General features: G+C 46.5%; 1 protein-coding gene across 1 annotated transcript in view; it reads right to left on the bottom strand.

The window, feature by feature from the left end:
• Positions 1-16,884, bottom strand: part of LOC149331931 (uncharacterized) — a 76,958-nt gene that overhangs the window by 52,070 nt on the left and 8,004 nt on the right. The window contains exons 5-11 of the mRNA XM_089557442.1: positions 13,679-13,812; positions 12,023-12,146; positions 5,210-5,287; positions 4,861-5,033; positions 3,374-3,509; positions 1,633-1,759; positions 30-240 (exon numbers count right to left, since the gene is read on the bottom strand). Of these exons, the coding sequence (XP_089413568.1) occupies positions 30-240; positions 1,633-1,759; positions 3,374-3,509; positions 4,861-5,033; positions 5,210-5,287; positions 12,023-12,146; positions 13,679-13,812 (983 nt within the window). The remainder of the gene's footprint in view (positions 1-29; positions 241-1,632; positions 1,760-3,373; positions 3,510-4,860; positions 5,034-5,209; positions 5,288-12,022; positions 12,147-13,678; positions 13,813-16,884) is intronic.

The raw sequence follows: 16,884 nt of genomic DNA on the forward strand, positions 1-16,884 counted from the left end.
GAAAGAATGCCATGAAGTTCTACACTTGCCTCTGACCAGTTGCCCACCACCCAAGAGGGGCACTTGACGCCGGAACTGCACTCCTGATGTCGTTCCGGCTTGGGTCCGACGGAGTTCACGCAGTGAGAGTCTTCCGTCATCATAATGCCGACCTGGGTCTTATTTTGGCAGAACACCACCCGAGACTGGATGCCGTTGCCGCATGTCTTGGAGCATTCTTCCCACTCCCCAACGAACCAGCTGCAGACGTGAAAAATCGCTATGTAAGCAGCTTATACAGAAATCATGACCCATGTAAATCAATGAATCACAATTTGAATCTTCTATCGAATAATCGTAGAGATTGTCGTCTGGCACTGGCACACAAACACGTGGCACAAACACACTCTAGAGAGAGAGAGAGGAGTAAAAAGAGAGTAATCTGCCATCTAGTGCACTCAACTAGAGGACAGGTTACTCCCTTCTTAATCCCATATAGGGGTATTCGTGTCTAGAGTGTAGGGGCTATGACACGGTTGCTCGATGTAGTGAAGTTTTGTACTTCACGGAATAATACAAGAACCTGTGTTTCTTTTCGGAAAGTTCGAGCATCGTAGATGCGTTATATATTGAAAAAATGCGATTGAAATGGTGGTTGGCAAACTCCTCTCACCGACAGCGACACCCATTTTGAAACTCTCGCTTTAAATGAGAGAGGCATACAACCGCAGAGCAGTCGACAATGAGGGTGACGATATCAAAGATCATGTCTCCTGTCCTTTCGTGGGCGATGGAAGTAGCTTTCGTCACTCTTAAACGAGTTGCTGATATGAACATTTTACTGCGCGAAAGAGGTACCAGTAACTTAGGTTTTTGTCGGTATAGTTATGGCCCAGTGCACTAGGCAGATGTGACGTCGACTGTCGGCGAGACACCTTAGGTGACAAACTGCGCTGCCACATTTTGCCCGCGATGAAGCCAGCAAGACCAACGATCGCCTGTTGTCGTAGTGTGATCGGCTTTAAGTCCAACGATGCCGATAAAACCTATAGGTGGGCTCTCACCCAATCTCTCTTGGGCAGATCGGAGGCTCACCGAAAACTTTCGCCCGATGAGTCGACGGTGTGAAAGTGTGTGCTTTTAGAAAAAAAGAAAAGCGAGCGGTTGCGTTTCATATGTTCAAATTTGAACACTCATCCGCAGGGAGCTTCGCCTGAAATTTCAGTCATGCTGGCCCGGCGGCCGCTTCCATGAGGAGTAGGCCCAGCGAGTTCGCAGGATTCGTGTGTGCGATTTCGGGTATTTCGGAAAGCGAATTCACAAGTGCCCAACAAGTGTAGATCTTGGACCAGGATCATGAAACAACTGCACAGTTGGTTTAAATCTGAGCGTACTTTCTTTCGTTACCAGCAGTTCCATAACACCCAGTTGCAGGACTGTAACCAAAATGCTTTCGTGAACGGATGAAATATTTTACACCTGATTCTAACCGCTCAAGCTGCTAGAGCACTTAGTGATCTGCAATATCAATAAATAGCTATTTTCTATTTTTTACGTAGTTAGATAAGCCTCATATTTGGGAATATCGATCTTAATGAAAAATATTTACCAGGGGTAACAATCAAGATCAAGGAAAGGTCGTTGCGAACTCACGTTACAGAGCATGGTTTTTGGTGACAGACTTTTGTGGCCACAGGCTTGATGGCCGCGTTGCAAAGGTCGTCGGACACTCTTTCAAAAGTCGTTGAGCTGGTGCAGTATACAAGGCGGCTCTGACGGCCTGAACAAATAAAGCACAGTCTGCCGCTCAAAATTCACCCATGTTATCAAGGCAGGCAGTCTACAGTAAAGAGCCTCAGCGATGTACCTGGTTTCTTATCAGTGAATTTTGGCATGCTTAGTCTACATCACAGGCTACAAGAGAGATTTGCACGGTCTGGATGGGGCTTGAAAACTCGGTTTGTTGTGCTCACACGCATCTGGTTATCTATTTTGAGGGATTTTGCTTTTCACTGTCATTGATATTCGACTGCCACAACCGCCTGGGATGCTAAGCGGATCCTCAGAACATGACGCCAGCTCATTTTAAAGAGTCAGAGCAGTTGTTCTGGGGCTACATAGTTTGAAGCTCCCAGCTACGAATTTTCCTCCCTTTACCTTAGCTCTTGTAGTTTTCAGCTGTCAGCATCAGTAATGTTAATTATATTGCATTATACATGCACTGATAACAAGTAAGGCTGTGTGTTGGCCCTGGTGTCGATTTTCACCTGTCCTATTTTTATTGCCTTTTTGCCACTTGAATGCGCATATTTTGTTTTCTTCAATGTTTTTACCCTAGGGCGGGGGATACGCCTCACAAAAAGTTCATAGCAGAGGACATTACTTGTTTGGTTGATGGGAAATATATTGAGATAAAGCAGACTGCTTATTTGGTGCTTCTTTTTTTTTATCAGCAGTAAATTATCATAAGATTTTTTTTTAAAATGAAAACTTTAATCCGAGAACAGGTGATATACACAAACACTGTTTGGACCGATAGCTACAAAAGCTAGTGGCCAGTCCAATACAAAAATTACTTGCAGTTCAGCCGCAGAGCGTGGAAGACTAAATAGGTTTGGTTTATGGGGTTTAACGTCCCAAAGCGACTCAGGCTATGAGAGACGCCGTAGTGGAGGGCTCCGGAAATTTCGACCACCTGGGGTTCTTTAACGTGTACTGACATCGCACAGTACACGGGCCTCTAGAATTTCTCCTCCAAAGAAATTCAGCCGCCGCGGCCGGGATCGAACCCGCGTCTTTCGGGTCAGCAGCCGAGCACCATAACCACTGAGCCACCGCGGTGGCGAAGACTAAATAGTTAACTTGATATACCAATAGTGCAGGTTACAAAACACGCAGCAAAAAAAACCAAAAATAAGATAAGAGACTGCAGATAAGAGAGAATACAAAGAATACAAAAACAAAAGTAAGGAATACACAGAATACAAAGAAAAAACATACCAAAAGCAAGCACCAAGAAAAATGAGGTGTCAAGAACTCACAAAACAAGAGTTTCAGGCGAAATTTGATTAGACTTGTAATGCAGTTTACAAGTCATTTTAAAATTTCTGGCTACTTTTACGTCGATGCGAAATCCGTTCGATATTTTTGCTCCATTGAACTCTATCCAGCGTTCACTACATACATTGCTACATTTAGAAAGGTTCACTTTACAGTTGGATGCTTGTCTTGTACTGCGGGAAGGTAGGGCAAAAAGGCTTACGGAAGGGGAGAACTAGTGTTTATTATGCTGTTTATCAAGAGCGCGTCGTCGCATGAGACTGTAGGCCTCAAAAAGACGACGCGCTTCTTCAAAAAGAGCGTTAAAGATTGAAGCGAAAAGATGTTAACGCACCTTCTCCACATGTCTTTGAGCATGGTCCAAAGTCTTCGGAGTTCCAGTAGTATAAGGAACCTGTCTGAGGACGACTAGCGCCGAAAGGGACTGAGTACTCGTACACGACGCTCTGGTTCTTTTCTTGGCACAGAAGCTGCACAACGAAAAGTTAAGAAATAAATGATTTTCTCTCATTAATAAACTGCAGAAACGCATGAATTTTCAGGGTATAAAGTCTTTCGTAAATACCAAAAAATCTATACAATACGGGTTCAGACAGAAAGCAGCATTACTCAGCGAGAATGTGGACGCCATCTAACTGAGACGACTTATCAGAAAACAGTTTCCAGTCAGCGTGAAAGGCAAGGTACGTGACAAAAATAAATGGATATGCTTGTTGCTGCACCTGATTGCTGGTATCGGGTGCTGCACAGGAACACTGACAAAAGATTGAACGGAGATCTTTGCCTCTTTTCGTTCTTTCTCATGGCACTGGTTGCTAAGTTTTGTTCTTCTCTATTTAAAGCTTCTCGTGGTCTGTACTAATTCCAGGATATATTAGCTTAAAATTTTAATTCCAAAAATATGTCGCCAGCGATATGCCCCTGAGGAGTTGAAGCCTGATTTGGCGTCATAAAGGACCAGCACAGTATACAGAACGTGCGCTGTATTTTTGTGATGGGCCTTGTGATAGACCAAAGAGAGCACAATGACAGAGCAGGAAACGCAATCGCGGAGCATGCGCAAGAGACAGGGCATGAAATTAACTGGGGCGAAGCAGATGTAGTGACAACAGAAAAGAATGTATCAGCGCGCCGAAATCTCGAGTCACTGATCATCCAGACTACGCCTAACACAATAAAAAATTCGCTGTGGCTTAGCTTGGTTAAGCCCGGTAATTGCGAAAGCAATAACCGTACCTACGCCATGGTACAGCTGGTAGTGTAGCTGGTGGCGGTGCTTGTGGTTAGACTTGTGGTGATGCATCGGTTATACAATCCAATCCAATCCAATCCAATTCAATCCACTCCAATCCAATCACATCCCATCCAATCCAATCCATTCCAATTCATTCCAATCCAATCCAACGCAATCTAATCCAATGTAATCTAATCTAATCCAATCCTTTCCAATCCAGTCCAATCCAGTCCAATCCAGTCCAATCCAGTCCAATCCAATCTAATCTAATCCAATATAATGCAATCAAGGTCAAATGGAGGTCAATGGTGGTCACGGCCGCGGCACGATGGTCGTCACGGCCGCGGCACGGCAAAGGCGTGAAAGTGCAAGTAGTATTGCTTTCGCAATAATAAGAATGACGGCACATTGCAGCCTATCTACGCCAAATGCCTGAAAACGATACTAACCTCTACAAAAAGCCCGGGACGTCCAGCCGATTGCTCATTGTGAACAAGGGAGCCGTAGCGCTCCCGAAACGTCATTTGTGTTTGACCATGGTCAGTGACCAGTGATCTCATCAAGAGCACGAAAAAGCAGAGATATACCTCAATGATGATGGTCTCGGTCGTTGGGCCAAGGGCAACCAAGCTCTCGCGTACATTGGCACCCTGTTTTCTCCGGTGGTAGCGAAAGGAGGTGCCAGCAAACTTCATGCTTCGGTGAGACTGAATTCGCCGGTCGCCGCTGAAGTAGTAGTGACCAGCGTTGTTACGGACAGCTACGGAAAGGGTTTATAAGGTAACGCTTAGAACCTATATGAACCGACCTTGAGTTCAACGCTGCAATTCAGTGAGCAGATTCAGCCCGCGCTTGCATCTCAAAAGGCACCAGTGTCAACTGACTGCACAATGCATCGGGTTCAATTTTTGACAACAGCCAACACGAAATACTCACCGAGGTTGTTTTTCGAGGGGAGCTTCTCAATTTTGATGTTTGTGGCTCCCGTTGGGATTAACAAGATGTCATTGTAACCTGCAAAGGAGACGGATGCACACATGTAGAATGGTAATGATGAGTTTAAATAGGAGCGTGACCTGCTCCGTGTAAAGATATCATTTATGGTGATTATTTGTGTCTAAATCACAATAAAAACTGGCGGTCGATTTGCCTTGCTGGATAAATGATAATTAGGTGCGCATTAGGACTATGAGGTTATTGTTCTGCTCTGATTAATCCGCGTATGGTTTATATATATATATATAGGTTGCGAAAGCATGAAGTACTTGACTGCTTACAAGAGTATATAGCGAGGTATAGGCTTCGTTAAAGGAAACATATTTATTCGACTCGACGTTTCGATCGGAAGACCGATCTGATATATATATATATATATATATATATATATATATATATATATATATATATATATATATATATATATATATATATATATATTCGGATGCGGCGTAAGGTATGAAACGCGTTGTCGCATGCGGGTGACCACTGTGAAAAGTCGGAGCTGCTGGATACGAGTTGTGTTAAAGGGGCAGCAATCGATGCAAAGTTTCGAATAAACCTACGAAAGTAGGAACACAGGCCAAGGAAGCTGCGCAGTTCTTTGACAGATGTAGGCTTGGGAAAAGCAGCGACCGCACGATGTTTGGCTGGGTCTGGAGAAACGCCTTCCTTGGAGACAACGTGCCCTAAGATAGTGAGTTTACGAGCGGCAAAACAGCATTTCTTCAAGTTTAGCTGCAAACCGGCGTCAGAAAGGCAGTTCAAGACGTGCCTCAGGCGATGGAGGTGGGTGTCAAAATCCGCAGAAAAGACGACGATGTCGTCTAGGTAGCAGAGGCATACCTTCCATTTTAATCCCCGCAAAATGGTGTCCATCATCCTTTCAAATGTTGCAGGCGCATTACAAAGGCCGAATGGCATAACTGTAAATTCGTATAAGCCGTCGGGGGTTACAAAAGCGGTTTTGGGGCGATCGGACGCTTCCATGGGGACCTGCCAATATCCGGAACGAAGATCGAGGGAAGAAAATAGTTCGGCCCCTTGCAAACAGTCCAAAGCGTCATCGATGCGCGGAAGAGGGTAGACATCCTTCCGCGTAATCTTATTAAGGCGGCGGTAGTCGACACAAAATCGGATGGAGCCGTCTTTCTTCTTGACCAGCACAACAGGCGAAGCCCAAGGGCTACTGGAGGGCTGGATCACGCCGTCTTGGAGCATTTTATCAACTTGCTCTTCGATAGCATGGCGCTCGGTGACAGATACACGATAGGGGCGCTGCCGCACTGGTGCGTGGTTGCCGGTGTCGATACGATGGGTGACCGTTGAAGTTTGGCCCAAGGAACTCCGATGACAGTCGATGTAGGAGCGGAACTGATGAAGGAGGTTAAGAAGCTGCGTCCGTTGCGGGGAAGGAAGATCGGTGGCGATAGAGCGAAGGAAGAGGTCTGTAGCGGAGGAATCAGGCGCAGAAGATGGAGGGCTGAGCGCAGTCATGGCTAGATGAGGCGAATCGGCGGGGTCCTCACAGGTGAGAATGGACGCAACAGATTGTACACTGCCGAGACATTCGCCATGGCGCAATGCAGTAGGGAAGGAAAACGGGTTAGAGACCCATAGCACGGAGAGGCCAGCAGAAATAGTGAGCACAGCGTAGGGCAGCGGGAGGGACTTGCGGCGCAGGAAAGTGCAGGCCGGCGTGAAGAGAACAACGTCATCACAAACAGAGTCACAAGAGATGCTTACAAGCGCAGTGGAGCTGGGAGGAAGGACGATGTCTTCGGTGACGACGGCTTTAGCGCAGGGAACAGAAGGAGCAGCGTCTGGCGAGACATTAGGCAAAGCGGAGAACCCAACTTCCGCGCGAGAGCAGTCGATGACAGCTTCGTGACGCGACAGGAAATCTCACCCTAAAATTAAAGAATGTGAGCAAGAAGGCAGCACGACGAACTCGATGTAGTATAGTGTGTCCTGGATTCGAACTCGAGCGGTGCATGCTGCTAACGGCGTAATCGGCTGTGCGCTGGCCGTGCGCAGCGTTAGTCCCGAAACTGGCGTCTTAACTTTCTTTAAAGAAGTACATAACTTTTCGTCCATTACCGAAATCGCTGCACCGGTGCCTATCAGAGCCATCGCAGACACGCCCTCGACAAAAACATCAATAAGATTCGCAGGTGATCGATGAGGTCTTCGAAATTTCGACGGGGGCGCAGTTCTTGCCTCCGGAACTGCGGCGCCTAGTTTTCCTGCTGAGGAGAATCAGAGCGACGTCGCATGGGGGAGATGGAGCGGCGTCGTGGCGAAGGGGAGCGGCGGCTGGAGAGGGCTGAACGATCAGGGGAGTAACGACGACTTGGCGTTTGGTCGACAGCCTCAGAATATTGACGGGTTGGAGGCCAGTACCCCGAAGATTGCGCGCGTGGTGCTGGCGCTTGGAGATGGCTGTATCAGATGTGGCTATCAAGCAAGCGGCCTGATAACATGTCAACGCCCCTTCTTCCTTTCCCTTTCCCTCGCTGCAGCCGCAGCTATAAATCTATGCGCAATAAAGGACCAGGCGTCTTTTCTGGCCTAGCTACTGATGTGTCGCGTCTCTGCATGAAGCGATCGATACATGGTGTCAGAAGTGGCCCGGTGTGCCCAGCTGGATTATTCAAGCAGCCGAAGCAATGGACATCGTGAAACCACCGGGACCACTTCAGTTGACTGGGAATGTCAGAAGAAACTGGCTAATATTCAAGCAGAAGCTGCAACTGTTCCTGACAGCGACGTCGACCGCCACCCCAAAGTCAAGCAGCAGTCAAAGCAGCGATCCTTCTAAGCGCTGCCGGCGACGAGGCACTGGACATCTACAACAACTTCAGCTACGTGAAAGATGAGTCCAAAGATGATTACGACACGCTGCTCAAAAAATTTGACAGTTACTTCGACGGAAAAGAAAACGAAGTCTACGAGAGGCATGTATTTCGTATGCGGGTACAAGGTGAGTCCGAGCCATTTGAGCCCTTTGCACGAGACCTCAGAACGCAAGCTAAGCTCTGCAATTTTGGTGGCCTTGAAGAATCCATGGTACGAGACCAGGTTGTTTTCGGCACTAATAGTACCCCGCTCAGAGAAAAAATGCTACGAGATAAGAGTCTCACATTGCAGAAAGCAGAAGAGATGTGTAAGGCAGCGGAGACTGCCGCGCAGCAAAATGCTACCTGGTCCAAAGGCGACGTCCACGTTGACTACGCCGTAAGAAACCAGCCTGGTAAAGAAAGGCGGATTCGATGCAAGCAGTGCAACCAGGCGCACGCGCCGCGACAGTGTCCAGCTTACGGGAAGCGCTGCTACACTTGCAAAAACTTTAAAAGGGCGCAAACACACACGACCACAAAGTACAAGAGACGAGACACAAGCGAGACACTTTGTGGTCGTGTGTGTTTGCGCCCTTTTAAAGTTTTCAAATATGAACCAACTTGCCCAAAAAGAAGTGTTAATGAAACACTTGCAAAAGAATGAATCATTTCTCGTTGTGCTGCAGAAGTCGCCAAGTCAACCAAGTACAGGAAGAGGTGGAAAGCGATGAAAACTTCCAAGTTTTGGACGTCAGCATATGTGGTGTCAACAGGCAAGCAGGGCTAGATTGGACAATGCAAGGCCAGATTGCCGGATGCGTCATCAGTTTCAAAGTTGACACGGGCTCCCAGGCAAACCTTCTTCCCCTCAGCATCTTTCGACGCATCTGCAGTACAACGCCCCTGCGCAAGAGTACAGCGGTTCTTACTGCCTAAAATGGCAGCGTTATCAAGCACCTGGGTGTCGCCACAGCATCACTGCTCCTGAACAAAGCGAAGCACGAGACGAATTTTTTTATCGTGAAAAAAGGCCGACAAGCAATCCTTGGCTTTAACACATGCCTGCAATTTGGCCTCATTCCATCAGTTGTCGATGCCGTTAACATGCAGGATGGGCATGAAACACCAGAGCAAACGGCCCCGCACCTTTTCAGTGGAACCGGCCGCGTGAAACGACACTACTAGATGGTCCTGCGGCCCGGTGCGGTTCCAGTGGTACAACCAGCTAGAAGGGTACCCTTCTCCCTAAGGGAACCACTACGTGAAGAGCTCAACCGCATGGAGAAGGCGTCCATCATCAAAAGGGTAGACGAGCCCACCGAATGGGTGAGTCCCTTGGTCATAGTTCGCAAAAAGAATGGAAGCCTCCGGGTGTGCATGGACCCAAGAGAAATTAACAAGCACATCATGCGTGAGCACTACCCTATGCCCGGACGTGAAGACATTGAGTGCGAATTGTCAGGGGCGCGACTGTTTTCCCGCCTTGACGCAAACTCCGGCTTCCACCAAATACCGTTAGATGAGGCCACGTCGCGAATATGCACGTTTGCGACTCCGTTCGGCCGCTACAGATTCCTTCGGCTCCCTTTCGGTATTTCGTCTGCTAGTGAGGTCTTCCAGAAGACGCTCGCAGAGATCTTCGACGGCCTGCCAGGGGTTCATGTATATGTTGACGACGTGCTAATCTGTGGCAACAGCAAACAGCAGCATGATGAGCGCTTGCGAGCAGCACTGAGAAGGGCAGAGGAAGCTGGTCTTACGTTCAACCGTGAGAAGTGTGCCTTCGGTGTGAAGGAAATAACATTTCTTGGAGACGTCATCAGTGAACATGGCATACTGCCGAGTTCTGATCTAATTTCAAGCATTCAAGCTATGCCACACCCGAATGACAAAAATTGCAGTAGCTGCAGTAGCGCGCGACGTGGCCGGGCGCTCCGCAAGTGTAGCATACAGGACGGTTGTCACTCGTGCGCCACGGATTGCTTGCTCTTCGAGCTGGTCGCAGGGAACGTGAAGACGCTTGCACAGGCACGTACATTGTAGGATAGGACGACGGCGGGGGCTGTACTAGAACGTCGGCGTAAGTCCGAGGACCGGCTACAGGTCTTGGGGCGACGTCGGCGCAAGACATGGGACTGGTGACAGACCTTGGAGCAGCATCGGCGTAAATCAAGGGTGCGGTGACAGGTGGCGGAGGATGGAAGGATGGAAGCGCCTCAGTAACCTGGTGTTGTATGGCCTGTCGAAGAGCCGGGGCCAAATGAGGCGGCGCCTGTTGAGGGCTAGGCAGAAGAGAAAGTTGCCGAGCTACCTCTTCACGGACGAAATCTTTGATTTGCTGCAGCACAGAGGTGTTGTCAGCTGCAGGCGCCAGTCCAGAAAGCGATTCAACCTGGGCTTGGTGTTGCCGAGTCAGTAACCGCTGTTTGCGCAGCTCCTCGAAGCTCTGGCAGAGCGTGAACACGTCCTTAACGGTGCGCAAGTCGCGGGCCAATAGCATCTGAAAGGCATCATCGTCGATACCTTTCAAGATGTGTTTTATCTTGTCGGCTTCGGACATGTTCGCATTGACACGTTTGCATAAGTCAATGACTTCTTCTATATAGCTGGTGAAGCTTTCGCCGACGTGCTGCGAGCGTTCACGCAAACGCTGTTCAGCCCGAAGTTTCCGGACAGTGGGGCGACCAAAGACTCCGGCAAGCTTCGTTTTGAAGGCCGCCCATGTTCGGATGTCTCCCTCATGGTTCCGATACCAGAGGTTAGCGACCCCCGTTAGATAAAAAATTACGTTGTTGAGCTTCGTATCGTCGTCCCATCTATTGTACAGGCTCACCCGTTCGTATGACGCGAGCCAGTCTTCCACGTCATTCTCATCGGCTCCGTTGAAGATTGCCGGATCTCGCTGGCGAAGGGAGCCGGCGCAGATGAGAGCTGGTCCCGTTTGCACAGATTGGGTTTGGGCGTCTTGTGGCATTTCAAGCGTGGGAAGAGTGCGGTTACGCTGCTCCACGATGGAGATTTCTACCCCGCACCTCCACCAAATGTAAGATGGGTACTGGGATGGTTAGAGTACTGTGCGCCGGCGGTAGACACAGAGACACAGGCCTCGTAGACACAGAGGTCGAGCACCACGAGCACACACCCAAAGCGATGGCAATGCCGCTCAACACAACGGGCAGAAGTTCGTCGTCGTCTTCGTTTGAACAGGAACTTCTTCGTCATTACAATATGTATATATATATATATATATATATATATATATATATATATATATATATGAGAGAAGCGAACAGCTACAGAAACCAAGGAACACGGCATTTTTAATTAATTTATTCATTTTGTGGTGTTGATCAATTTAGAGTATTACTGGATTCGGTTCCCACCGGCGGCAAGTGGTTGTTTTTTCTTCTGTTTTCTAATCAATTAGCTTTAAGCGATAACGTATTCAGTAATATTCTAAGTTGATGAACACCATAAGTGATATTCTCTATTGATCAACACCACAAAGTAGATAAATATTACAAAAAATCCCCTGTGCTCCCACGGTGTGTGTGGCTGTTGGCTTCACTCATATGTATAACGAGCCCTTCATTCCCCTTCCCTTGTCTGCTTTATATATATATATATATATATATATATATATATATATACATATCAAAAATTATTTCTTGGCAGCTGATTGATTAATATAAGATAAAGTCACCAGAAATTGAAAAACAACAAGATTTAATTCACGACGTTTCGATATATATATATATATACAGTGAAAGGTGGACCGCCTGCCAGAAGCTTTCTTCATGCAAACACCGAATCACTCGGTGACTAGGGGCATTAGAGCTATGCGAACTAAAAAATGAAGCCGTGCCAGCAAACACTGCACACAAGAGTCAGGACCACAGAAGCCTCAGCTCACCGATTTTCAAGTTGTCCAGGTCAAGGATACCCTCAGTGGTGTGGCAGCTCGAGCCGTCCCCTCGACAAACCCGGCACTTGTCTTCCGCAGCATCTGACCCCAGCACCTTGTCGCATCCGACAGGCTGGAAAGAGTAACGCTTGCTTTTAAAGAAAAACAGCCATGCTTTATCGAGCAAAGCTTAAATTACTGGCAGGAATACAATAGAAACTCGGTGATACGAATCTTACACAGTCGCGAAAAAGGTTTGTATCATCCGAAAACGATGAAAATCTGTAAGCAGAAGCTCCGACAACACATATACGGAGATATGTTTAGCGTTGAAAGGATTTATTTACGGCAGCGCTACCGCTGAGTGCTTGCGGTGCGGACCGTGCGATTGGCGATCGCTGCGTCGGTGTCACACATCGCCATGTGCGAATATGCGAATTATGCCCATTGTACAAGGAATAATTGATAGGAATAATGATTCATTCAAGGAATTTCATAGGTTTGTATGATTTCGAAATTCTTATCAATCGTATATGTATTATCATGGTTCTACTATAATTAAAAACCAAAGTCATGAGATTTCTCTCCCTAGAAGCGTTTCAACCTACTGTAATGTGCTTTTGCAATACATGTCCAATGCAAATGAGAAAAAATATGTAAGTTGTTATGGATCTAACAGCATGAGATACTATGTACATCTGGACAATTGAATAAAAAATTTCGGGAAAATTTCGTCAATTACACAAAACCGAAACCTGCAATTATTGCTTCTTGGTTGACTGAATGAGGCACTGTAAAAAATTTTAGAGAATCTCGCCCTCACCTTGGATAATATGAAATGATATAACCGAACACGGTCTCACAAAAAAGGCTTTCTTCGTTTTTGCAAAGCGGTTTCATTTCAACACTAAGCACTACCTATAATGATGACAATTAATTGAAACAATTTGAAAGCATTTTTAAAAGCATTTTTTTTTCTAGAACTGAGCTCACAGAAGCGCATGCATTGCAATACACTGAAAAAGGAAAATGTTTGCTTACAACTGTTTCCTCTTAAGGCTAGAACTCAAGAACAGGGCTCGTTGGAAGAAACTTAACGGTGCATTGAAAAATTTACACAAACGGTAGCCTCCATAGGTACGAAAAACTATGCGAGCTGCAATACACACAGGCAAGTAATTTCAGTTTTCTAATAGTGATGCAAGTTATGACCCTTGATTGGACGCATATATTGACATCATTAATGACAGTGCAACCTAAAGAATTTGTTCACTCACCAGCCATAACATGTCCAGCGTTCTTGGTAAAAAATTTTGAGTATTGGAAAATTTGAAGGTAATACTCTGAGAACACTGAAAGCAAAGGTCCATTATTTCGAAGTGCAGCAAAATCTTTCTGTTACGATATTTCTATCACTCGCATCGAGGAGTTAAGACTGTCATAGGAAAACCAATAAAAAATGCTTTGACGATAGCAAAATCGTCAATAGCAAAAACCATATTGATTGTTATCGTGAAATCTTACAATACATAGAAAAAATGCGTTCGTATACACTTTCCAGTTCAAAAATGCTTTTGTGCGGAATTGTTGGGTGTGAGTGCGTCCCTTGTATCAGTCATAATGCAATAAATACCCCGACACCTTTAGAATAAGTTGATGCTTTACCACGCAAGTTCCGTTGACGCAAACGTCGAGACTGCCGTCGTCAAGGCATCTTGTCCCGTCAATGGTCTTGGCCGAATGTTGGTGGTAGGACCGTTCACCTACGGGCCTGCAGTTCAACTCGCATAGTCCGCCAGCTGAGTATATAATGGACAAAGAACATATAAAGCACAGAGCTAGTTCAAAATCCAAACGCAGACAAGTAATTCTAGCTATTGATATGGTTTATGGGGTTTAACGTCTCAAAATGACTCAGGCTATGGGGACACAGTAGTGGAGGGCTCCGGAAGTTTCGACCACCTGGGGTTCTTTAACGTGCACTGACGTCGCACAGTAGACGGGCCTCTAGAATTTCTCCTCCATCGAAATTCGACCGCCGCTGCCGGGATCGAACCCGCGTCTTTCAGGCCAGCAGCCAAGCGCCATATCCACTGCGTTACCGCTGCGGCTCACTACAATATGAGCAGCATAGAATACACTGCTTCCTGTGTTTCTTGCTCTGCAGTTTATGGGATGGAACGACAACAAAGCTGTAACTTTTCGCCATGTCCCATCGCGAGAAAGATATATCCCTATGTTGTAGCGAACAATGTCCATACAGGGAAAGGTTACTAAGCGCGGCATGTGGTTTCCGATATGACTTCGGAAAATTGTTACGATGTGTCTGAAAACGCATTTATGTCAAAGGGCGGGTCACGGAAAAAAAGCATGACACTGCCTTTCTTGTAGAAAGGGCCGATCAAAGGGTGCTCAAGAAAGGAAACCTAAAACTGAAGCTTATTCTGCAACTCTCCTCATTGCTCTAAATGAAAAAGCGGAGGAGCATGCAACGCTCAAACATATTCTTAAAAGTGGAACGATACGCACTGATGCACCGTTAGGAAAAAGAAATGGATGAACTGAAAAATTGGGCTGAAAAAACTGAATTCCAACAAAACACATATGATGCATCTGAAATCATGAAAGAAGTTGATCATCTAGAATGGCCGAGCAGGAAACTGAACCTCTAGTTTAACGGCACTCGGGCATCGGAAAAAGTGTGAGAGCAGTGTAGTCGGCTGCATTGGAGAAATGTGAAAGCATTCACTACGTTTTATTCTTATTACGACGTTATTTCGACGTCCGTGGCTTTTTGACATCCACACAATATAATGACGCCCATGGCTATGTTGACGACCACACATTATATCGACATCAATAGTAATTTTGACGTATATGTGCATTTTTTTGTGTGTTTCTCACCTATAAGTAATTAACCAGTCAATCTAATCGACCGAAAATTTCCCACAGCAACATTTTATCATACACTATGTCACACACATTCTCACGCATTGATCTTCTGAGAACGACGTAATCGTGCGGACGAAATTGCATACACTTTTTGCTGACGCGACAAAACCATATAATACTTTCGCATTAAAAAGAATGGCCTGGCGGTATAGCATTGCTAAGCACGAAATATTGCGCGAAAGCACGGCTTTGAGCGATAAATTAAGGAGCTTATTCTGCTGAAAACCCGGCGACTGCCCTCGTCGTGCGTCAGTCGTAGAAAAAAACTCCCCAGATTACAGAAAAATCAGAATAGTGAAGTAAATTATGAAAATAAAACAGCCGCCATTGGCATTCGAACCCAAGCCCTCTGCGTGCCAGGCGAGAACGCAGCGCACTGACCACGAAGGGTATCTTTTTCTTCCTTTATTGCCTGTTTCGACAGTTTACTATAGGTTGCACACCAATTATGTTGCGCCCTGCATTCTCAAATATCAGGACGGAGATGCGTTTCCTTCACACAAACTCAGAACCGTTTCAAAGAACACAACTGATGTCAATAACCACAATGCCGTATGCGTATTCCTTGAAAAAAACAATACACGTCCAAACAGCACACGGCGTGTTGTTTTACAAGAAATAGCACCCAACAATTTATATCTTTTCAGGCAGGAAATAAACAATTTTGACGGGAGCAGTGTCCTAGACCAAATAGAAACGTATGACGCGTACAACTTATTGTTGAGTAGTTTTGGAGGTTGTAAAATACGTACTTTCCTCACAAATACCTCTAAGTAAAAAAAAAAGAGCCTAAAGACGTGGGTGACACCAATTTTACTCACTAGAATCCAAGCGCAGCCCGTTGTAAGGAGTGAGGGCGGTGGAAGGTACTGCCCCAAGGACTCAAGGATTACACAACAGGCACGGCTCTCTCGCATCGCTCACGCGTCGCGAAGACTGCGCATGCGCCGCTCGGTCGTTAGAACAGAGCGTATGCTTTTCCGCGCCGTGCGCTGTCTTCTTCGCCTACCGTGGGACCAGAAGGGCGCTGCTGTAGACGCTGCGCCGCTCCGGCGGAAGCGCAGCTCATTGGCAGCAGGATGCAGAGGAAAATTTTTTTAGTAAAGTTTGTTTAGGTTCGCTTCCGTGTTGTCGCTCAGTTCTGGCGCCAAGGGCGACCGCGGCGCGCCGACATAAGGAGCTGAAAGCATTCGATGCTTAAAAAAAGTTTCTGCATGATAAGGGCTATTTCTGGCACTACAGTGTGGCATACAGCTACATTTCTCCGTCAGCTTATATGTGTAGTCACAGCGTGAGCACGTTCATACAGTAGTTTGCACATGCCAGCGTTTTGATGGGAAACTTCATACGCATAAATCATGTCTGTGACTGTATTGTGCATGAGTGCACCTTATAATTTACACATTAAACTTGCTTTTTGACCATATCACCTGCTTAGTTTATCATTGTCAGGGTCAGTTAGGAGCAGCCAGCTCATTTCCAGTCGACCACGTTTTCTTTTAAAGTCATCATCGATGATGCAAGGACGTGGCTTTATACAGCGAAAAGATGAAGTAGGAAGCTAACCCACGCTGGGCAGCGGCAGCGCTTTTTTTGAGAATTTCGCGATATTAAAGGATTCAAATCTATGTAGGCTGTAGGTAAAGCATCCCAAGTGTTTTTGCACTAGCATTTAAAATAGTGACGTAATCGACGATTGAAATTTGCGCTACTTCTCTGTGCACCGGAGTAGTGCAGGAAAACTCAGCGTAACCTCACGGAAGGTATGGTTTCAAATTACCGCTGCAATCAGCCACACCCTTCCCTGAGGCGTTAGACGCTGCCGAACAACTCTCGGCAGGGTTCGCCTTCGGTGGCGTTGGTTTCTATCCTTCAAAGCAGCCGTTTGTGCATTGGAAATGTACCGATACCTTTGATGA

The sequence above is a fragment of the Amblyomma mixtum genome, chromosome 8 (assembly GCF_055824585.1).
Source record: "Amblyomma mixtum isolate Tamu chromosome 8, ASM5582458v1, whole genome shotgun sequence".
Taxonomy (NCBI): domain Eukaryota; kingdom Metazoa; phylum Arthropoda; class Arachnida; order Ixodida; family Ixodidae; genus Amblyomma; species Amblyomma mixtum.